The 24,070-nt window shown below is 39.7% G+C and overlaps 1 protein-coding gene across 7 annotated transcripts in view; it reads right to left on the reverse strand.

Moving 5' to 3' along the window:
• The window catches only part of IL1RAPL2 (interleukin 1 receptor accessory protein like 2), a 340,252-nt gene that overhangs the window by 147,734 nt on the left and 168,448 nt on the right, over positions 1 to 24,070 (reverse strand). For 6 of the 7 annotated variants that reach the window (XM_030272569.4, XM_030272570.4, XM_030272571.4 and 3 more), the window contains 2 exons: positions 17,045 to 17,318; positions 4,640 to 4,826 (listed from right to left, as the gene is read on the reverse strand). In XM_030272569.4, coding sequence (XP_030128429.4) covers positions 4,640 to 4,826; positions 17,045 to 17,318 — 461 coding nt within the window. The remainder of the gene's footprint in view (positions 1 to 4,639; positions 4,827 to 17,044; positions 17,319 to 24,070) is intronic. The other variant, XM_072929109.1, reaches the window with a different exon arrangement.

Consider the following 24,070-nt stretch of genomic DNA (forward strand, 5'->3'; position numbering starts at 1 on the left):
TGCAGGACCTGGCACTGATGGCCTGCAGCTTTCACAGACGGCACCCACACGGTCCTTAGCTGTTTGGCAGATTTAGGCTCACTGCTACAAACTGTGATCCTGCGGGAACCACCCTTGAGTCCTTCTGGATAGGGTGTGATACAGTGCAGGAGAGGCTCTCCCTTTCCCAACATACTGGATCCTTGCAGGCAGATCAGTCACTTTCCATGTGAACAGCACTCATGACTGGATCATTCTTGGAATGCTCTGAACTAAAAGCATAGGCCAAATATAATAATTGTATCTTGAAAATGTCACCTTAAGATTATGGATTTATTGTCTCTAAATACCTTTAGCATCAAGCCTGTTCTCCTGCAACAAAACCATACTTTTTGAGTTCTCTAAAGCACTCAGCAGTCCCAGCAGCTCCAGAGGCCATGGCTAATCCTGTACCCTGGAAACACAAAGCAACATGGGCCTGAGTACCTTCAGTGCCTCTCTACTCCCCCTCTCAAGGTGGCAGCTTGGAACAAGCTCTCAGACTGCTGCAGTCTCCCATCAGTTACATCAGGCTCAGCAGCTTCAAAGACTGGTGACATGCCCACACCTATGCCCCATTTTCTGCTTGTCTGCAACAGCAGTGTCAAAAACAGAGAAAACAAAATAGAACAAAGCTTCCTCTTAAGAAAACAACCAAACAAGAAAATATGTCAACATGCAAATATATTGTACCACAGTAAGAGATCAGCGTGACACAAACATTAATTTTTCATGGACTCCATACGCATTCCAAATCCATGTCAGATTCTAAATTCAAGGACCGCGATAGATAAATAAAAAGACAGGACTGAGAGTTTCTGGCCTTGCACTTGGAAAGGGAGCACTAAAGAGTTCTCCCTGTCCCTAAGAGGCCAAATTCAGTTACAATACGATCAGATTTCAGATTTGGAAGCCGTGCAACATTACTGCAGGTACCAGAGTGACCAGCACATCTCTCTGTTTCCAAAGTACAGCTCTAAGGGAAGCATCATCTCGTCTTGCAAGTGAACATTAGTTAACACTGGTGATAGAGAATGAGCAGAACCCAGATCCCATCTACTGTGCTGAGACTCACTCAGGATACATATCTGAGCCAGGAAATGCCATTAAATCCTTTCTGATTTGAGCTCAAAATTTTGGTTCCATTGAAAGGTACATCACCAACCTACTCAGTGACTAAATCTGACCACTGAGCAAAGAATACGATTCAGTCCTATTCAATCCTAATTGAGAAGGAATATAATTCCCAGAACACACAAAGTAAGCATATTTCAGATATGCACCCTTTAGTGCAGCACTGAAATAACCTGTGTTACCAGTTTTATATTCTCTACTTTTTTTTAAAAGCATGGGAAGAAAAAGATGGAAGATACATTTTAATATGCTTTATATTTTTATATACAAGTTTGCAATAAGGAAGACACCTTTACTACTACAAAGAGTAACAATTTAGCAAAAAAAAAAAAGTTTTTGCTATTGTGGTTTTACATAGAGGAGTTGTTTTGGTGGAATTGTACCACTAATTTCCTTATTATTTCTTTTTGTATATTCTTGAAACACTTCCTATTAAAGATTATTTATAAGCCTTTCCCAAATTTCATCTAATTACGTTTTATTCTGCTGACTATACAGGCTTTACAAAAGTATGTTAAAAATGCTTGTTTATAATTTAATACACAAAACTAAAAGCAAAAAAAGGGGAGAAGCTGGAAAATGGCTGAGAAACAAAATTCTTACTAGTTTTTATATTCTGAAAACAATCTAGATTTTACTGTTGGATGTCTGCTAATTTCCCTAAAAGGGTAAATGGTCAATTGTATGACTCACTTCATGGAGTCACAGAATAGTTTGGGCTGGAAGGGACCTTACAGATCATCTCATTCCAGCTCCCCTGCATGGGCAGGGACAGCTTCCAGCAAACCTGGTTGCAACAAGCCCCATCCAACTGGTGTTGAACCCTTCCAGGGACAGGGAGTACACAGTTTCTCTGGGCAACCTGTGCAAATGCCTCACCACTCCCGCAGGAAGAAATTTAATATCTAATCTAAACCTACCCTCCTTCAGTCCAAGGCCATTCCCTCCTGTCCTTTCACTACATGCCCTTGTGGAAAGTCCCTCTCCAATAATCTTCTAAGCTCCCTCCAGGTACTGGAAGGTGCCCTAAGTTCCCTCCAAAGGCTTTAACCAATTAATTGCTCTTTTCTGCTTTTGCAATATGTTTGCCTGCTAGAAGAATCTGCAAGTTTCTTTTTCTAGACTATTTACTTTCCTTAGGCATCTGAAATGTTTTGGAATTTTTTCTCCCTGTAATTAAGTAATGCTTCTTTTTCTCTTCCTTGAAATCTAAGTGGCAGTACCTCAAAAGTCTATTTTTCTGGGTAGTTAACAAATCCCTGTCCTTCACCTGACATTTTGATTGTTCTCTTAGCCCTCCTTTCAACCCAGCAGTAGAAAAGACATGATGGAAATGGATTAAGACTCCACACTCATGATATAATATACCTTTTCCCTCTGCCAGCTGATTTTTCATGAAACTGCTCTTACTCTTAAATCCCGTTCATTCAATCACACCTTGACACACACATCTACTTAAAAAAAAAATACCATACATTTTGTCAAAACTGTTCTAATAGGCATAACTGAGCTGAGCATATATCAATGGCATTCATTGGGGAAACCTTTAAAACTAAATATTTAATGCAGTGTAATTCTAGCCAGAAGTGAAGTTCATCCTACTGTTAAAACAAATCCTCACAGCAAATGCTATGTTACGTACTGGGTGTGCACATGGAATTCTATTCAGGCATAATTAAGAGCATGTTTAAATTACAGTTAATTCCCAGTAAATTGATGCAAGTACTAGCTCAGATTCATTAATCCCTCAACACAGAGAATCATTTTGGAAGACAGAGCAGGTTCTGCACACAGTGGGCAGGCATCATCACTGTCCCGTCTGATGGTATTTCACAGGTCAAGACCAAACTCCCTGACTACCAGTGAATTGGCAGGTTCTCATGAACACAAGGATTTCTCTTTTCAGCAGAAGGAATAAAGAAGGAAATCTCAAAGACTTCCTCATACTTATTTATCTAGTGTTCTGTTTTGAACAACTTATGCTCCCTGCCCAGGTGAAAATCTCTCAATATTTCAGCATAATGGAAACCTATGTGTGACACCCAGACAAGCAGGGTGGGATTAAGGAACCCTTCCACTCCCTGTCTTGGTCAGTACACACTGGTGTGGGGCTGCACATGCATCTTCTTTAGACTCATTTCTGCCAGACTATTTTTCAGTGTGCTTTTGCAAAAAATTGAGATCCTCAGTGATCTGGTGTTCAGTAATACCAAGATAGAGAGGGCAAGAAGCAGTTTCTCTTCAGTATCCTCTTTGCTCTGAGATTTCAGACTTCATGTCTGAAGGAATTGGAATCAGTGATCCCTGTGAGCCCCTTCCAACACAGGATATTCTATGATTAACTAAACACATATATTTGACATATGAACAGCACTGAAGATATCAACCCATATGCTGAGAGAAAGAGTTTCAACTGTTGAAATAAAAACTATGTTCACTGTAACAGTGGATTATGGCACACATTTTGTTACTATAAAGACATAACATATGAGATTTCCGTAAAAAAAACAAATAAATGACAACTTTTATAGTTGCTCTTTTCAGCTGCAACCTGCTAAGGAGGAAAAAAATCTGCTAGTCTGCCCATATTAATTATTTCATACAAAATAATTGTCTTTAAAGAATGTTATTAAGGTTGGGAAATCAAGGACTCCAAATTTAGATTTTTAACTAGTTTGTATGCTTCTGTCTGTATTACCTGAACCAAGCTTATGCTAAACTCCTACAATTCAAACTCTATTTTCCACAGATCCCACTCAACTGTTCCTGTTGCCCAATTATTTCTGGTTCCTTCTGACACTCAATTCTTTATTCGTCTCTACTATTCATTGTATTATTAGCCTGAGGGCTTTTCAAATACCAGACTTTGACCCCAGTCAAGAAAACAGGCAAAATTTGCCAGACCTTGCTGTGGTCTCATTACTTAATGTTTGCCAGCCAACCCATATTTTACTTATTCTCCTGCTTCCTTGGGGAGCTACAGAAACACATCACCAATGCATTTGCTGATGAAAGTGCTGTATGATACTTGGCAGTCCTTGGAGAAGGTGCAGGCAGATGAGTTACCAAGTCTTGGTGAAATTAGCCAATGGACTCCATAGAAATTAACTGGCAGCACAACTGGAGCTGGTGGTGCTGATACACCTTTGGCTCCATTGCAGGTGCCTCCTTTTGTTTCTGCTCCAGGATCATGCACCACACCCAGGTGCAAACTGGTACAGAGACCCCGTGGTTTGGAAATGTGGTGCTGCTGATAGAGAAGTCCTGTGAAGTCTCTCACAGAACAGCCTCGTTGAAACTGATTTCTGTTGGACAATGACTTTTCTGGGCAGTTTTACCTGCAAAACTGTCATACTGGGAAAACACTCTCCAGACCAGTCACAAACCACTGATGCCTCACAGAAAGTCAGCTCTAAGCCTCAGACTGAAAAAAAAGTGGAAGTTTTGAACCATTTCAGCCCAACAGCAATAAGACAGCAATAGTTACCTTGTACCACACCACATCTGGCTCTTGACTGGCTGTTTTGTAATCCTCAATATCAGGACAGGAGATTGTCTTTCTCTTAGTGACTTCTGATTTTTCCAGGTATCTGATCTTGCTGTTGTAGCAAAGCCCAGATTCATTCTCAGCTACAGTCAAGGACATGGACACCTTCATGCAATACGTTGAGTTTCTGCAGGGACAGAAAGATGGTTTCATTTATCCTGCCTTCTTTTCACTACATTTGTTTCAGCACAGAAAGTTTCTTTGTCAAGCCCTCATTTTCACAAACACTTGAGTGACACATTCAAATAGTAACAGCCGTGCTGTGCATTTCCAGCACAGAAGAATTACAAGGAAACATTAAGGCTCACTTCTGACTGACTGTGACGACTATGAAGAACCTTGAAGAAATATTGTTGACAAGTGATCCAACCCAGCACATCAGCTCTTTTGAGCTTGCAAGTCTATGAGCACTGGAACCTGTTGGCAGCTCAAATGCTGGTCAGGATACACCATCCTATTTCCTCTGTATTCCCCCACACTTATCGTCGCCCTTGTTCTCTCCCACCTTCAGGAGATTTCACTCCTGTGTACACTGCTATGCGTTTGAGAAGAAGGGTTACATGCTGGATGCTAAATCACATCACACAGGAAAGATTTCTCCCTGAGAAGGAGCCCCTGTACAAAATTTTACAGCACATCATACTGTGGTGGGTTGACCTGGACCAGCTGCCAGCCTCCCACTAGCTGGACCCTTCACTCCCTTCAATGGGATGGGGAGAAGGAAACAGAATGAAAAAGCTAATGGGTCAAGAAGAAAACAAGACTCACCTATTATTGTCACAGACAAAAGAGACTTCACTTGGAAAAGAAATATTTTTATATATTTTGAAATATTTTTCTGACACTAAAGATGCTGGCTGCTCATTCCCACCAGCTACACCCAGGACAATGGTTTTTACTTTAAAGAAGTCCCAAATGCTCCATGACAGATCGTCTCTTACATTTCCTTCTGTCAAGGGAGCCTGTAGTAGGGAAGAAAATAAAAAGGTCTACAGGGACACTTCACCAGAGTTCAAAGCTTCACTCTAAACAAGTGCTGGCAAAACACTACAAATGGGTTCTTGTCAAAGGTGTAGCATGAGCAGCCATTAGCAAGGCAAATAAGGAGGTAATCTTCAGAAACATCCCATTTTCAGCATCATTAGTGTTTTGCATTCAGCAAAACCCCAGACTTCATCCTTCCTTCTCACTTCTCCTCAAAATGCCACCTGTATATCTGTGTAATAACTTTGGTGGATATTTTGTCCATTCGCTCACCTCTGAGTGAAAGGGCTCACTTTGCACACTGATGGGATGTGATTCAGTTGAGAGTCTATAATAAAGTCTCATTCTCACAAACTGCACAAACCATATTATTTTACCTGAAAGAAAATTTATCTGAACTGAAAACAATCCATCATTTGGGGTGGGCTTATATAATTTAGGGAAAATAAGTCAACTTTCTCCTAAATTATCTTTTGAAAAGGGTTGCCCTTCTTGTAGGAGGAAAACAAAACATATTTGAGAGTTTTTACAGCACTGAAAATCCACAAAATATGGATATAACCACTCAGTGTAATCAATAGTAATTAATCAGTAATGATTATTTAGCTTTCTTAAATGACTGTAAGTATTACTGAGTGCAAGTAAGGTCACATGTACCCAGTAATAATGATCCAGGCTAATAAAAAATAATGTCTTTGAATAGTTGTCCATCACTTGGTGTTATTTAATAGTGCTGTATTTTTTCCTAACAATCTTGCATTATTTAGATTGCATTTTGAACAGCGCTGGAGGCCACTTCTATTTAAAATGCTTCCTGGAACAACAACCTAAAAATGCAGAATGCTTTTCATTAGTTACAATCAGAATTGAGTAGAATCTAGGAAACTAAGTGCCTGGGGAGTACTATCGCTTTTGTTCACACTCCATGACCAAGACAATAAATCTATTCAGGTTCATGATGAAGAAAGCCCTCACTAAGCCAAAAGCAGTAGACTTGAAAGCTTCATGGATGTTTCTTCACCAGCCACTCACATTACTGCTATTGCAGGTAATCCAGAAAAGGGCAATTTCTGCAGAAATGTCAGTGACTGAAGCAGGAGTCTTCCTTTAATCTAGTCAGCTCTAGAAAACAGTGATATTTCACGGCATGTGCAGAAGGAATCAGTAGTTTGATCAACCTTGCTGTTTTTCTCAGTTTTGAAGGAGATGTCTGGGAGCTGAAGTCTGCTAAGTCGTGAGCCATTCCTCGCTGTGCTGGGCAAGCTGTTCCCCAAGGCTGGGCTGTTAGATTTCATCTCTCAGTTCTCTGAGCAGCTGATGTATCTGTGCTGATTTTTTTTCTTGGTGTCTTCCCTGCCTTGTGGGTTCTGGAGGCATAAAGGGCCTCTCTGAAGTTGACAGCTTGAGGGAGAACTCAGGAGGGGGATCACAAAGAGGATTGATACAACTTTGTTTTTACCATCTGGCAAGCAGACAGGAACTGGGTGGGCCTGGGCACACAGGGCACTGACAGGAGCCCACCTAAAGCGTTCTCTCAGGAAGCCCATAGAGCTGCTGTGTTGGGAAGGCATCCAGTTCTTTCTTTCCATCTTTCAGAAGCTAAACAGATGGCCTATGAATTATTAAAAGGAGGAGCCACTTTTGTTTTCAGTACATGGTCATGGAGCTTGGTCTCTGGCTGGCAGGAAAGGTTATATAGACATTTTTAATGGGGAAAGCCAGATACAAGAAGAACAAAAGATAACAACAGCTAAGCTACAGGTAACCAGGGCTTTGCTGTCAGAAACAGTGGCCAAGAGGAATGAAAGGCAGCTTCCAGATGGGTGGGGAAAATGCTGAAGGACTTCCAGTGGTGATCCGAGTATTGTGAGGCCAGGCAAGAAGAGTTGTATCTAAGCTGCAAATGTTGGAACGCACAGGAAAATGTCAGGTCACACTTTCTATACACATGTAAAGGAAATACAAACCCATGGGTCTGGAAGTGGGTCTTCTGACAATTTGTCTTTTCTGAAATATTTCCAAACCATTCAACCACAGGAGTTGATTTCTAGTGGGTTCTAATTCTACAAAAAGTAGTAGTGGTCATACGGGGAACAGGAAGAGGGAAGAAAAGAAAGACCCACTCCCCAGTGCAAAGAAGAAAAATTGTTTTGCATTTTCACATTGAAACTAAGATCTATAATTCTCTATTCCAAGGGAATAGTTACCTACTGGACCTACTCTCTCGACTAGAAATAGGAAGAAGGGCTTAGCTTTGCCAGAGTTCACAAAGCAGTTTCCTTTGTTCTGGTGGCAAGGCATCTATAATCCCCAGGCCACCTGGAGCTGGCTCTGAACCACAAACTGAAGCCAGCTTCAAATCCAATAGAAAAGCAGAGGGAGAACCAAGGGAGTTTAACAGGTCTAAAAACAAAAGCAAGCAAAAAATGTGTTTGGCTTGACTTCGAAGCAAGGACCAAAGGGAAAAAGGGAGATGTAAAGAAGTGGATAAGGACATTTGAAATCGGAGTTTCAGTCCCTAAATTATTTTTCATCCTGTTTTGGATTCAGGACAATTAATCAGCCCCAAGGCTGAATTCAAATTAAAGTAAATATTCATAACTTTTGAAAAAACCACTTTTTTTTTTTCATTTTTTCTGAAAAACACTTATCAGTGTTTCTGCTAAGTGAGTGTGGTCTTTTAAAAGAGTCAAGTAGAAAATTTTTGTCTCTAATATGTTCAGTATCTCCCCCAGCACCCCGATTTATTGCAGGGGGCACTGTGGCGCGAGCTCGACCCTTGAAATTTTTTTGATTTTTAATTCTTATAAATTTGTCAAGTGAGAGAACAACAGGCTGGCAGTTGCTCCCTGAACCAAAGGCCAAGAGGTGCAGTGATTCTGTGGCTTGTGTGTGGTACCTAGCCTTGGTATTGCTCCAAACACTCCTGTCCTGTATCTTGCTTCCTTGTTGCTGTTATCTAATACCAACCAACTCCTATGCCTGAAAGGGAGAAATCCTAATTCCATGATACCATTCCTTTACCATCTGACAAGTTTTCAAGATCCCCCGGTAAAAGAAAACAACACCTTGGAAAGTATTATCTCAGAAATTAGGTGCTAAACCAGCACAATGTCACAAATACAGTGCTTTTATATTATCTCTACTTCCTCCAACAGAGGAAGAGGTGGTGAAGTCAGACAAAGGTACTATTCAAGGCTATATTCTCTTCAAGAAGAAAAAGTACCTGTGGGGAACTAATCCATTACTCATCAAGAATTTTCATTCTTTATGCACTTCTTTTCTCCTAAGATCCAATCTCTACATAAGAGTCACTAGAAACAAGACAATTTGACCTTGGCTAAAACATACTGCATGTCCCAGAGGGTCATGTTTTACAGTGAGAAAGGCTATACTCTCTCTATTCAAAAGAAAAGAACTTCTGAGCAAAGTCACTGAAAGGTAATTTTAAAAGGCCACATTAATGACAGCTTGAAAAAATAGATATCCAGGAATGTCTCCCTTAAGTCACCTGTCAACAATCTAGTTCTCACCAGAGGCACTTAAAAGCAAGACCTGTACTTCTCACTATGAGTTTAGCCATCTTTAGAGAACTTTTGTACTTCTAGATCCTGGGACGAAAAATAAAAGACGTTGGGATATGGCAGTTGGGTAGAGCATCTCATAGGTGGGTCTCTCTCACCAAACCTTACCAAATTTAAAGTTTAAATTTAATTTTGACATCATTTTAAGAGGGAAATGTGGCATAAAATGTCAGGATGTGCCTACTATAGTCAGCGATGCAGCCAGTAACAGCAAGGCCATGATTTGAAAATTTGTGGCTATGATTTGAAAATTCATGGGTAATTTCTAGTATTATGTTTCTTAAGTGTGTCTTAAGAAAGAAGAAGAATAAGTGACAGCCATTTGGTTCTTACATGGTTAGGGTCAGGAGGAGCTATTTCTTTTCTGGGTGCCTTCACACACACATGCCCTGGTCTCGATGACCTCTGCATTGTGACAGATGCAAACAAAAAGCAAATCACCAGTCAGTCATTCCAACAGGGACTACCCAGACACAGAGAAAATATCCCAACATTGAAGCTGAATCACACAGGCCAACAGTGTTCCTCAGGTTTGGGGTTTTTTCCAAACTTGTCTCCAATGTTAGTCACTAAATGTTGGAATTGAGTATGTGAAAATAAAATACAGAACACAGAAGAAATGCAGAAGCCAAAAGAACACCAAGTTATTGCAGCATATCACACCTCAGTTCATGAACTAGGTGGTCTCTGTCAGCTTCAGACACCCTATTCTAGCAAAAGAAATCCTGTAATTGGCTGGGTTTGCTCAGGGGGAAAATTCCTTCTTTGTCCTTAAGAATTACAAGGCAGCAAATTGCTTTAAAGTTTACTACTGCAAATGACTAGGCCCTTTTCATTTATTTCCTGATACTTTTCTATTAGAACTTGGATATTAATGTTAAATCACATTGTCTTACTGAAAAGCCCCATTACAAATGACATAAATCTGAGGCACAGGAACAACTGCTCCCAGGACAGTATTAAGAAATCCCCTTCCAATAATTTTGCAGTTGCCATACCCTGTTCTGTTTCTGAGAGGACTGAACGCTTTCTCCTTTATGTCTTTCAAAACACACATTGTGTAGATTAGCATATCTACTCCTCTATGATTTTTTTTTTTTTAATTAGACACCTAGCACACAAAACAAAAGATGCATTGAAGACACCCATCAGACTTGTCTGCATTGCTAAACCTCAGTGATTTTATTGCCTGGAGGAATAAAACCTGTGGAGCACAGCCTTTGTTCTGCACATAAGTCCTATTTTGCAGATGCAATGTTGAAAGGCAGGTCCTGCTCTGTTTGTACACGGGCAATTGAGCAGGAAAACCAGTGGATCAGTTATTGTCTTGCAGGGTATACAAGGAATGAAAGAATCATGAAATGAATGTCCTTACAATGTGAACTGTTTGAGTCCTGCAGCTGAGTCCTCCTGGCTGTGCCTTCCCTTAAAGTGGTGGCCAGAAAAGAGGAAATTTTCCTCCAGTATCACTTTCCAAATATCAGTTTAACTCCTACGGTTCTGTCATCTTGCACTTTGGGCATGATGGATTTCCTCAGGAAACTTTCCATTTGTCTGTCCACTCACAGGACACAGACAACATTTCCTACTGATGTGTTGTAGTTACAGCTGGCTTCATGGGGATTCCAACAGGAATGATATCTGGGTGAGACATTGTCACTGTTATTTGGAGAACAGAAGGGAAATGAAAACTCCCTGACTGCTGGAGAAGAGATGGCTGGGTAGGGCTGAAACATCTCAGCAGCAGCTCTCCTGCAGGCAAAGTCTGACTGCATGAGGAAGCAGTCCCTCCACTCTGCACCCTTTCTCTGCTCTAGGCAAGGTTTGAAGCCCACCAGGGAAGGCACTTCAGGAGCAACCAGTGACAGTGAGCTGAAACATTACTGAGGCGCTGCAGCACAGGGAGCTTTGTTATGACAACCTGTAGAGGCTACAAAGTAAGGTCAGTTGTTTTAAAAGTCCCTAAATCTGGGACTGCACTATTAGGAAAACTGAAGGATTCACAATATTCTTACTTATATCCATGCCACTGCAACAGGGAAGCCACTGGATACCCTCCAACCACAAATGGATATTTCTGCTTGAAGCTCTGACTGTTCTTGCAGCTTCTCATCAACAGTAAACATGGTTTTTCAGAGCGACCGAGGATGAATAATTTCTCTTTAAAAGCTTTAGAGGAGGAGGGTGAGTGAGCAGAAATACACATATCACCAGGGAAGAGAAACAAATCTTTGTTTTTCTGCAAAGAATAGACACAACAGATTTCTCTCAATAAAGACAATGTCATCAAAATGATTTGCAGGAGTACCATCAGTTTTTACACTATTTTAGGTACAAATGTAGAAGCATTCTGATTCCACTTTCCCCTGCATTTTGATAATGCCAAAACATTATATCTCAGTGATAAAACCTCAAAAAAAATTTATTTTATCATAGATCATACTGACTTTTTAATGTATCTGCTGTAGCACTGAATTCAAGGATTGAATACTATATCCCACAGGGATTTTGCTTATACAGAATCAGTCAATTTTATTGTGGGAAATGTCACCCACTTTCAATGTGTGGCATTTAATGCTAGTGCCATACAGAGCCTGGAAAGCCTGTGCCACACTGAATCCACTTGCTCCAAATGAGAGATGTTGCTGCTTGTACAGACGTGTGTACAGGAAAGCTGATCATACACCAGTGTGAAAGACTGAGAGGTAACTATGAGATATGTAATCCATCAGCTACTTTGATGTGCTCCTCTTGGATATCCAATAATTAAAGACACTAGCCCACAAGAAAGTATCATCTTTAAATCTTTCCAGAGTAAGTCTAAGAGGGAGAAAGCACCTGCCAGTAACAGATATGGAAGAAAATATTCTATGGCAAAACTGGAATTACAATGCTGCATCCAACAGGGTTTGAGATACAAATCACCTTTGTTATAAGCAGTTGAATGCTGAGAAAAGCTAAACATTCTGTATTGCCATCAACAAAATGAAGAACTGCATTGAAACACATATTGTAAGGACCACAAGAGATGGCTGCAGAGAAAGCAACCTTACCCCTACACATGTTCACCTTGTGACTTATGACTTAGTCCAACATTTCTGTTTGGATCCGAAAACACGCTTTTTTCATGCTGCTCAGAAGCCAGACTTTCAGCACTAAGAGAAGGTGTGCAGCTTTTCCTGGGCTGGTGGGTGCATTCTGCAGTCCAGACAGGCACTTGCAACAAGCCCCTAAGCCCTGCCTAACATCCTCTGAAGTGAGAGCACACAGGCTGAGCTGCAGATTTTACCGCCAGTCCCTCCAGGCTGTCTAAATCTGATTGTGATTTGCTGGTCATGCACTCCACAGACATTCAGAAGCCAGAAGGCTTAAAACCTGCTATTGCTGTGTTTTATTACTGCTCAGGAAGTGGTATCTCAATAGCTCACCAATGGCTCAGCAAAGGCTCCATTCCTCTGTGCATGTCCATAGCAATGCTGCTCTCCATCAAGAACTGTGAACGCAGGGATACAGCAAGGGAAAAAGGATGCACAGATTTTCTAACTTGATTTGTCAGCAGTTGTCTGGCATCAAATGCTAGTATTAGAGATCTGCAAGCTTATTCCCCCACAGGCATTTAAGGCCCTCACTCTGTTGTTATTCTGCATCCTGTACAAAAATCAAGGCTTAGCTTCATTAGCCAGTTTGATGACCACAAATTTTCACCTCCTGCTCCCCTGTACCCTCTTGAGGCCCAAATTTTCTACCCTTCTGATTCATGTTATGGGAATCAAGTTTATATCACCAACAGTTAATTAACACCAAATATGTACTTATGTTTTTTACTCTTACTGGTTTTATTCTTTAAATCCTGACTACATTTTGGTTTGGAGCTGAGCCTAGTTAGAAGAAGGTTTCCATGAGCAGCCCCTAGGTGATGGCAAATTTAGGCTAAATTTTGCTGAGATTTCTTCCTCAGCTCATCATCTTTTCTTTCACCAGGTGAAGATGATCTAATTTGCCCCAGTTCTTGTTCCGTGTTTATAAAACAGGCTTTTAACACAGAAAAACAGATGTACTTGTTCAGAGAGCAAAAGCAGATCATGACCTGGCAAAAGACTGTCCTACAGACTCAGAACTTTAGGCCCATCCTATGCATTTAGGTTGAGTGTAATTTCCATGTTCTCATTTGATGCTTCATAATTTTGAAGCTCATCTCTGAATTCTTCAGTGAAGAAGCTGCAGTCCAGAGTGCTGATGTGAAAATCCCAGAACATCAGACCTCTGTAACAGAAATGCCAACAGCTTTATCTGAAAGTAGCTTTGCTGGGTGCTGGAGGATTAATGGCATATCCAGGGTATGTACTGGAAGGAGACCTCCAGAACACAGCATTTCCACACTGGGCAGTAAAGTCATGATACAAACGTCACAGCATTTACCTGGGAACTGCAATGAAACACACAGCAATCTATTACTTAGGATGCCTTCTGGATGTAGCAGCAGTATCCCTAATTTGACAAAATAAAGGCATCCAAGAACAAAGAAGATCCATGGAATTCACATGGCTTAACTGACACAGCTGGACTCTGCATTCTTAAAAGTCCTTGCAGAATCAGGCCCTTTTCATATGCTTAACACTGAAGAAAATATCACATTTCAGTTTGCATCTGAGTATGAGCTCAATTCCAAAATGCATTATGAGAAGGGAGAAGTAGGTTTTAATGCAACAGTAACTTCCTCCTGTTATACACACACCCCCACACCTGTCTATGGAATAATGTTTAATTGGTTAATAAAGGAGAGGCAACATTTAAATTATGATATCAAATCTCTTCAGTCCAGAGAAGCAATCTAATTTATAAAGGCTGATCTAATACTCTTTAATTTTATGCAGTATTACAGGTTTTTTACAAAACAGTCATTATGAAATTTGAAATTACAGTTCTGCATAAGAAAGAATTCACTGACACATTTAATTTTTACCCATCTTCAAATCACTGTCATAGCAGCCTATCCTTCACCTGCTTATACCCACCCTTTTCAAGCAGGTTCTGAAAAATTCCTTCACACTGCTTCACTGATAGTCATGCTTTGATCCTACGAGCACATGTGAGAAACCAGGAAATGCAGCTTTTTAAAAAACAGGTTTGCTTTTTTTTTTTTTTTAAGAATCAAAAAGAAACATTTCAACAAATAAGAAATTCAGTGAAAAGTACAGCTAACATTTTCCCCATACAGTTTTCTTATCTGTCATCTTGTGTTGACTTGGAAAAAAGTCACAAATTGGGGGAGAGTAAATTAAAGCTCTCACTAGTGCCTTCCTAGATCAAGATTGAGTCCATCATTTCCACTCATGAAATTCTGGGACCAGGACACCTCATCCCACTTGTCCCTAGCACTACATCTAAGCATCCCATCCCCTCTCACCCTTTTGCAAAGACAAGCACAAATAACAGAGCTCTTCCAAGCTTGGAAGTGGTGACTTGAAGTGGTGGAACTGGCCCCTGGGACATGCAAATGTGGAATTTCATGCTTTGGACAGCACAGAGCGTCACATGTCCCCAGTGAGTGGCTAGAAAGCCATCAGTTTACAATTGAATTGCTTCTGATTGTCTCTTAAAGAGCCTGAATGAAAAATTCTCTGTTGAGAAAAAGTTTTAAATTTATCTTGAATCAAAAGCATTTTCCTCCCCAGATTTTTTTCTTTCAGCTACCAAACCAAAAAACTCAGCTGTGCATGCAACCCTAAACATCAGTGTTGCACACTGATGGAGACAGTCACCTCTTCATTTCCACTGCATCAAGTTCTATCTACCAGCTCCTGCTAATTCACTCTACAAAAGATGGCATTTGTAACAGAGATTGTTAATGCTTCTGGAAAATAAAATCATATTCTAGAATTACTGCTCTCATTTGGGACCTTTTAACTCTCATAAAGCAGGTGAACATGGTTAATGACTAAAACGCAAACATCTGCTTATCCCCACCACCCCACCCCCCAAAAAAAAAAAGGATTAATAAAGCTGAAATTACACAGTTAATGGTGTGGATAGTCTCCCACAGAAATGTGATCACATTTCAGAACATTACATCTAGCTCAATTTTAATGAAATTAAAATCAATTACTATTGCTACATCCCCCACTATTTTAAGCCTCCTATGGTTTTATAAACAATAACAGCAAGACAACATTGCCATGCTTTAGGAAGAAAAGATTAATTTGATAAAGGAATAAATATAGTCATTTATCTGTAACCACTACACATATTATTCTGCGCGCTGACATAAATCTGAAAAAGGTAAAAATATCTGTAATTATGTAAGAAAGTTCTAGTCAAAGCAAGGAAACTGCATAACTGACAAGGAAGATCTTGTTGCTCTGTAATGCCTTCCAATAAGCATGTCATATAGTTTTTAACTGAAAATTAGAAGCCATGAATTATTCAAGAACTTGCCCATTTGTTACCAAAACTGCTTTGTCATGTAAATGAGCAGAGTTTTGAAATTTCCCAGAAAAAAAGCATGCCCCAGAATTTGATCCAAGATCAATTCTTTATTTTTCACAGAGGATTTGCATTAGAATGTTTCAGAGTATTAAACTAGTAACTTGATTATCACAACAATGACTTCTTATGAAAAAAGCATGGCTCTCTTGAATCATATAAATCACCATCTTCCCGTAACATTTCAAAATCGGGGCCTTCACATCACACCCAACCTCTGAGAGTGGAGCTGATAAAAAAACAACAGCTGATAAAAGGCTGCAACACAATCCAACTGCTGCATTAGGCAGATATATCCAATATTTAAACTGGACATTGGTGCCAAGTACAAACCACCACAATCCAGGGCACAATCTTTGATTTTAGCAGCATTCCTCAGGATCACAATGGTCTGAGGCAGCTGAGGCAGCAAGACTCAGCAGAGATGGACAGAGAGTAAATTCTGGGTTCTGAACAGTGCTGGTATTTGCTGCAATACTTGTTATTTAATTCATGAAATGTGCCTAATTTCAGTAGGAACAGCAGACAAGGATGAAGCAAACTTATTATCTGAAACTGAATAGTTTAAAACCAAATGATACAAAGAATCTGCAAACTACTTTTCATTCAAAACTGGATCATTTAAGGAATATTTATTCATTCATTCTTTAAAAGTCCTCCTTTTTTAATCTTCTCATTTTAGGCATAGAGATGACATCAACATCTACACGATGGAAATCACGAGCTCAAGCACATGTTTAATTTAAGGCTCATCCAACAGTTCCAAGACACTTCTGAGAAATGCATTTTGGTGTCTTACCAAATGAGGTCTGCTTAAATTTGTGATAAATCATAATTGTATATTAAAATAAACATTCCTTCAAAACCAGACAGAACTGTAACTCCCTGTGGCCTGATCCCATCGGAATAATTCAAACTGTAACTCAGTAATAACTCAGAGGATTTGAAACAGTGCAGTACTTAAAACACTTCATGATTTAAGAAGTATCAGGTTCTGAAGGTTTACAGAAAATTGAGAATTTGCAAATGTTGTACTTAAAAAAGAAGAAGTAATTAAGTGAAAGAACATTAATTATAGCTACTGCACTAGGTAACTGAAATTACTAGGAAAACTATTTTTGAGACAAAGCATTATGTAACATATATAATAATGAGAATAAAAAAAAATTCATATTTACTGGATGAATATCTAAATTCTAATGGCTAAATTAATTTTTTAACCAATATCTAATACTCCATACATTTTTAACCAACAATCCCCACATTCTTATTTAGATTTTAACACAATACTCACCTTAGAACACATGTGTAGAAACCACTGTCTTGGAGCTCAACCGAGTGAAACCATATGGAATCTTCATCCTTGCTCATCCTAACTTCGGAAAATATAATGGGTTCTTCTAAATCTCCTTTGTTTTTGTACCACATAAGCCTAAGACCTGTGCTTTGGGCCATGCTATAATTAGTTCTGATATAGCTGTAGAAAAGGGCACATTTCACTCGGACTGGTTCACCTGCCAAAGCCATGTATGTCTTGAGATCCACTGACCAGTCAATGCAACCATCAACTGAAAGCAAAACAATAATAAAGAAATATTAGACACACATACATTTTCCAATATAGTGAAAGGCAGCTTGGGAAATGCAATACAGTACATTAAAAGAGATGGCTTTTGGCATGTGCTGAATTGTTTCAGGGTAATACGAAAAACCTAAAGCAGTTATTGGCAACTAAGGGGTTTCATACACCTTTTTTTAATTATGTGTAACTGTGAATGTGTAGGCAATAAATAGAGCACACTGAGCTTGCTCAATTCCACTTCTTTAGAATATCATTATTTTAATCCCCAAAACACTAATTCTTTATTAAATAAACCAAATGTTTTGCACCTTAACTACTTGCCTCTGTAAACCAATTGTGAATCCTCCAATTCCTCGTTGAAAGAAAATGTACATTGGCATCTGATGCCAATCTTCTCCCTTAAAACTTTTCCATCCACATCTGTTAATTATGTTATGCAAAAAAAATCCCCAAATAACAGATGTGACATTTGTTATTTTCTTTTCAGTTCCACATAGTTGGGTTTTTTTCCCTACAGCCTACTCAAACTGTAGAGGTCTGTATTATACACAACAAGATACAATTACAACATGCTGCCTTATGCAATCAAACTTAATACAGGAGTCGTTCAAATAAAAAGGACCACTTTTGATGTTCTGTTCAGCAAAAACTTTTGGAACAGTTTTATTAATACTTCACTTCAAAATTAACACACATCAGACAGTTTAATAAAAGATCACTTCTCCCTACAATTTTTTCTCCCATTGCTATTATCTTAGTTACAATACAGCCCTAGCACATGCACACGTATCAACATATCAGATATCAAAGACCTTTTACTTCAATCTTTTTCATTGCTTGAAAAACTACCAGTGTGAAAATCAGCCAAGAAGAAAACCAGAGAAAAATATTTCAAAGGCAGATCATCAAAAGGTAAACACAATACCTGAAGTTAATAGACTTCATTAAATATGTAGGATTTAGAATTTATTGATCATATTAAGCTACAAGTAAATGGAAGATCTTTACCCTTACTGCAGCACCTCAGATTCAAGCAGGTAACTCTCAAGTTGCTTTTTCTGCATTTACAGTATCAATTCTCAAACTATAATTGTTGGATATCCTCATACACTCTTCATTTCATACACATTGTCAATTGCATTCTATCATCAAGTGATTTTTTATCTTTCTTCCTAAACAAAGGTAGTCAGCAGAAATTTCTGTACATGGAATATCAGATCTGATCCTACTATTAGTGACTTTTACAGCCTCTAAATTATGTCTACCGAATTTTCATGTTTTGCTTTAATCATTCAAAAGTAACTGTGACAAACGGAAGGTTTTAATTTTCCCATCACAGTAAATCAGCTTTTACTGCACTATGACCAAATGAGCCACACGTTAAACTTGTTGACACTGACCACCTTAATGCTTTTCTGGTATATAAATTTCCATGTAAATCTTGCTGCAAAACAAACTTGTAAAAAGAAAAACTAATATAAGCTCAGGAGGGAAGGAAAGTCCATTACTCAAAACAATACTCATGACAGTTTTGACAGATGAAGGAATATCATGGAGCACCTTTACCCCCAGGGTGTTTCCTGTTCCTGCCCCTCACCCCACAGGCAGGTGCAAAAGCAGCACCTGTTTGTGCCAGCTGACTTCTTTCTTCATCAAAAAAGCTCCCAAACCAAACCCTTCACATGAACTTATGTACACACTGTTCCAGTTAACTACAATTTTGATTTTAATTCTCATCTTGCTGACAACATCCTATTGATTTAAATTAAAATTCATTGCTTTTAATGGCTGCTGTTAATGACATCAACTGAAAGGCCAGCAGCAATTTACTGATGTTCCTTTTCCTCACTGCTTCCGTTGTATCCTTCCTCTAACAGTGCCACACACAACAGGACAAGTTAGGATAATCATTATTTGAAAATTCTATACTGAAGCATTTGTTCTCAATGTGTCTCCTCCAGATTTATAACAACCTTCACCACGACCAAAGCTGCACATTGTAACCTGAGCAAGACCCCAAGAAACATCACACTGACCTCTCTCTGTGCTGCTGCACAGGCATGGGTAACCCACAGCAGAGCTGGAGAAAGAGCCTGGTTCTCCCAGTCCTACAACCTCATCCAATCCACTTTTACATTAAATGCCTGGTTCTGACACTATCAATTATTTTTATATAGGTGACAGGATTTTTACGCTGAGCAGGTATCATTGTACTCCACACAGAGCTTCCTCTGAAAAGCTTTGTGTTTTTTTAAAGTACTGCTCTTTAGGCTGGTGTGATTTACAATTGAAGAGCAGTGCAGAGCTCACAGCTGCCTCTCTCAGCATGGGATGTGCGAGGCAATGCTGAGCTCTCCAGATGGTTATCCCTTGTTCTCCAGGACACGCAGGTATTCTCAAAGGAACCCTCTCTCTTGTGATTTAGCAAAGTCACAGAAGTCTAAGCAGGGTCCTAAGTTGGAATGAATACAGGTGTCCAGAACTGGAATTTAGATCCAAACTAATTCAGCTGATCTAATTAATTCAGCCAATCTAATTAATTCTGTCACTCCTGTGTCAATCGAATCCTGTCACATCAGCTAATGCTTTCAAACCTGTGCTGGTTCAACGAAGTTAAACCACACCAAAGAATAACTAACAATGAGACAAACGTGGAAAGCTTGTGGATCAAGGACAGCAGTGCTAGGTTTTAATTTATTTCACAGAGCAGAGTCACAATCAGTACGAGTTCTATAGTTAGGAACTGACCCAATATGGAAATCCAAATTTGGAAGCTGAAAATATCCTGCTTCCAATGAAATTTCTCCCATACCCACATCAAACAATTTGTGAAAGCACAGCTCAAATGAACACTAAGCAACCATCCACGTCATTTAATCTGCCTCATCTTCCACTTTCATTTGAAAATTTCCCTTCTCGTGTGCATTTGTCTACTATTCTAATTGCAAAATTTGAGCTGTAGAAGTATAGGAAGCAGTGGAATAGATGAAAAGCATTTGAACAGTAATTTACAACCAGGCCATCAGAGTGGCTAAAACCCATCTCCAGCTGCCCCCTGGGGACAACACAATGGTGGGGCACTGTTGGCCATTGCCAGTGCCCCAGTGGAGGCACCAGACACAGCAACCTGAGCCCAGCACAGCACCCACATCCCAAGGAATAAAAGAAAGAAGAGGAAATTTACATGAAAAACTTTTCTCCCTATTAACATTATCTGAACTAAAGAATTGGAGCAGCCCACAGGAGGCTGACCCCAACAGGGGTGGAGGGGGAAGGCGCAGGCAGGCTGCTGCCCATGGCCCCTGTCTGCCCCAGCTGCTCCCCTGTGACAGCTCTCCCTGCAGCAGGCCAGGAGCAGGTAATTACAGAGAGGAGAGCACGCAGGGAACAGAGCAACCAGTCATTATAATGTTGGTGACATCTGTGGAGGGGAGAAGTCTCACAGAATAAGCAAAATCTTAATTATTGAAGAAAGACTAATCAAAGAGGAGATGACTTTTTCCCCTTGCTCTTTTTTTCTTATTAAGAACACAGGTAAGAATGTTTCCTCTTCTGAAGCTGTAGAGGCTAAAATCTAGGTCAGGCTCCCTGCACTCACATGGAAACTGGAATTTTTTCTCTTGCCATGCTGTCAGTCACTGGAGCGTGAGCATTGTTAGACTCGTTTGGAGTATTCTCCAAGCTGTCATCACAAATGACTAGAGCTGCTTAGGTGGAGTTCAGCACTCCATTATCCAGAACAAAGTTTGCTGTCATTTTTGTTGGGCTGGCTCTCAATGTGTAATATAATCAGGTTGGTGAGAAAAATAATAGCATTAGAGAGGCACTTAAATGTATATACACCATTCCTCTGCTACCCTACAATCACCTGGTAAGTGCCTGACTGAAAGCTTATTCAAATTAAATCCTTGTCTATTGTGGATGTACTTTACACACTTACAAAAAGATGGGGTTTTTTAAAATTTTGAACACTAAGAAAATATGGAAAACGCCCATTTTTATCCTACGTTCCTAATGAAAAGCCATTTGCCCACCTATCTGTCAATCTTCCCCATCCCCTTAGCATAACTTCTACCCCAGTTGACCAAGTTCAACCCTACTGCATAGAACATGGAAGTGCTCAGGAGTGCTCTTCCCTGCAAGGGTACAGAACAGTGTCCCATTGTGTCCGCCCCGAGCTGGGAAACAGCAGCAGTGAACCACAGCACAGCTCCACTGGGCCCATCCCACTTACCCACCCAGGCTACTGCAACCTGAGCAGAGAGTGAATTGAAAATGAAGGCTACAAAACTATTAAGGAAAATATACATTGAGTTGTCTGACAATAAGTTACTGTACTTTTATGTCAGCAATCACCCAAAGCATGTACTGCATCTTCTTCCTCAACATTTCCTGGCAATTTCCCATTACTCTTATTTTAAATAAATCTAGTTGTCTAGGGAGTCTAGATGCATTTTAACATGAACCATAATAATTTATAAGCAATTATAGAGGAGCATGTACGTCGTCTCTAAGTAATTTGTCTTTCTGATTGCTGTCACATGAATAATTTTTTGCATTGCGCATCTGCCTGTTATAATTTTTATAGGGATCTGTCAGCTACAGCAATTTATATCATGGCATTGTTAAACATATTTGCCTACCTTGTTACCTGAAAAATCTCATTTTAAATTGAAATCATCTACAAATAAATCATTAAAAAAATTATTCACTAGCTAATGTATTAAATTAGCTAGTGAATAATTTCAGGCAATGCTTTGACTGTAGGTACATAGTCAGAAATAAAACCACCATTCCTCTAATACAAGAGTTATATTTTTATGTATATGTTAGCTGTAGAACAGCAGAGTCCAGGAACTGATATCCATCATGCTTGGGGTTTGCAGACACGTAGCAATGATAGATGCACTCCATTAAGAATGTCCAAAGAGAGATGCAAATTTTTTAGAGTCTTAGAGGGGAGAAATCAGTTACAGCCTATGAATTTTTGGCAACTTGGTATTTTCAGATCTTGATTCGGGAGAAAAGGGAGCACGCCCTGCATTTGAGCACACACAGTAAAGCCTTTAGCAGCTTTGGCTCGTCGCGATTGTCTCCATGGTCAGGGTGTTGGATCAGCCTCACCATAGGTAATTGGTTTCACATCCCTGGGTTTTGACTGCACTGTGCTAATGCTGCTGCAGTGCTTGCAGACCTCTGCCAGCTTCTCATCACAGCCTGGCACTGCCATGTGAGATGTGAACATCAGCAGAGCCCAGTGTGTGTCCCCTGTCTCCTCCCAGAGCCCTTCCCTGCTCCTCACACCATGAGCTGCTGGGGACCTGAGCTACCTAAAAACTGCTGGCAACCACCACACCCTTCCAAGCATTCTTGAAATACTCCAGTGCTCAGAGCCATATTTGCTGGTCAGAGAACACATTGCAAACACACTCTTTGTGCACTGTTCAAAATCACAGATGTTACCACCAAAGCATGGTGAGAGCTCTGTGTATGGAGCTCCCTCATAGCTGGCAAACCAAACTGGATGATGAAGGAACACTCTCAGAACTGTTAATGAAAATTCACTCTACTGAGAGACATCTGAGCTGGTATCTCTGACATGAAGAGCAAGTTCCTGGCTTTACAGGGGAGAAGGAGAAGCCCATGCTGGGAATACTCCAGGAGGGAGTGGAGGGTGGCCTTGTCCAGCAGCAGAGAACATTTCCAAGAGCAGGCAGGGAGGGGAGGAGGGAGAAGTTCAAGTAAAATGTCTCACATCTCTTTTCTGTGAGTTTTACCCTCCTTTGAATCAAGTAGACTCTAGGTTTTGACTCTATGTCCATATATTAAAGTGCATTTTAGATAAAAATGCAAATAGTTTTCCCCTGAGAGACACAAAATCAAAAATGTATTTGTTGGAGATATGACCACTTAGAAAATAACAATATTTGAGCAAAACCAAGTTTACTGTGGTTCACGATGAGTGTATTTTGCCATTCTTCTCCTACAACCCTGTCAGTAACTTTTACTAATTCTTTTCTATGATGGTAACACCTTATTTCAGCAATAAAACAAGGGTCTTTTTTTGCTGTAGAAACACAATATCTAAGAATAGGATCACTCACAGACTTTGTATTTTCTCTACTCTGATCTCATTTTCTGAATATTTTCCAACAAGAATTAGACTATTCAAACTTACTGGTGAAAATGTTTTGGACTTTCAAGGCATATAAAAGTGCAAATATTCCAAAATTCCTGAGTCAAGTAATGATGAGTACAAAAAATCTTCACTAAATTTAGTAATATGCAAATGTTTCTCCAAATCGGGGCCAAAAATAAGGAAAAATGCATTTAAACATCCACATACATTACCTTTTTTCCTAATTTTGATCAAAGCTCCAAATTTCTGAAGGATGAACTAAAAATTTGTCCAGACTTGTGTATGTTTCATTTTTTCAACCAGCTTTTCTTATGATCCAGAGCTAAACAACCCAACTCAAATGTCAAATGTTCCAGCCGAACTCTCATCATTTCCTTTGAGGTAAAACTCACTGTAAATATATACTGCCAGAGGTTCAAATAACCACAGATTGCTCTGCCTGAATTACATAAGCATACGAAGCCAGAAGCATTTTAGCCTTGTATTGAAAATACAAAAGAAAGAACATACTGGTAGATCACCAAAATTCTCAAGGGAGAGAAAAACCCCTGAACAAAGTCTCAGCTTCCAGGAGCAATGGCATATTAATGAGGTCAAGG

This window comes from Taeniopygia guttata, chromosome 4A (assembly GCF_048771995.1).
Source record: "Taeniopygia guttata chromosome 4A, bTaeGut7.mat, whole genome shotgun sequence".
Taxonomy (NCBI): Eukaryota; Metazoa; Chordata; class Aves; order Passeriformes; family Estrildidae; genus Taeniopygia; species Taeniopygia guttata.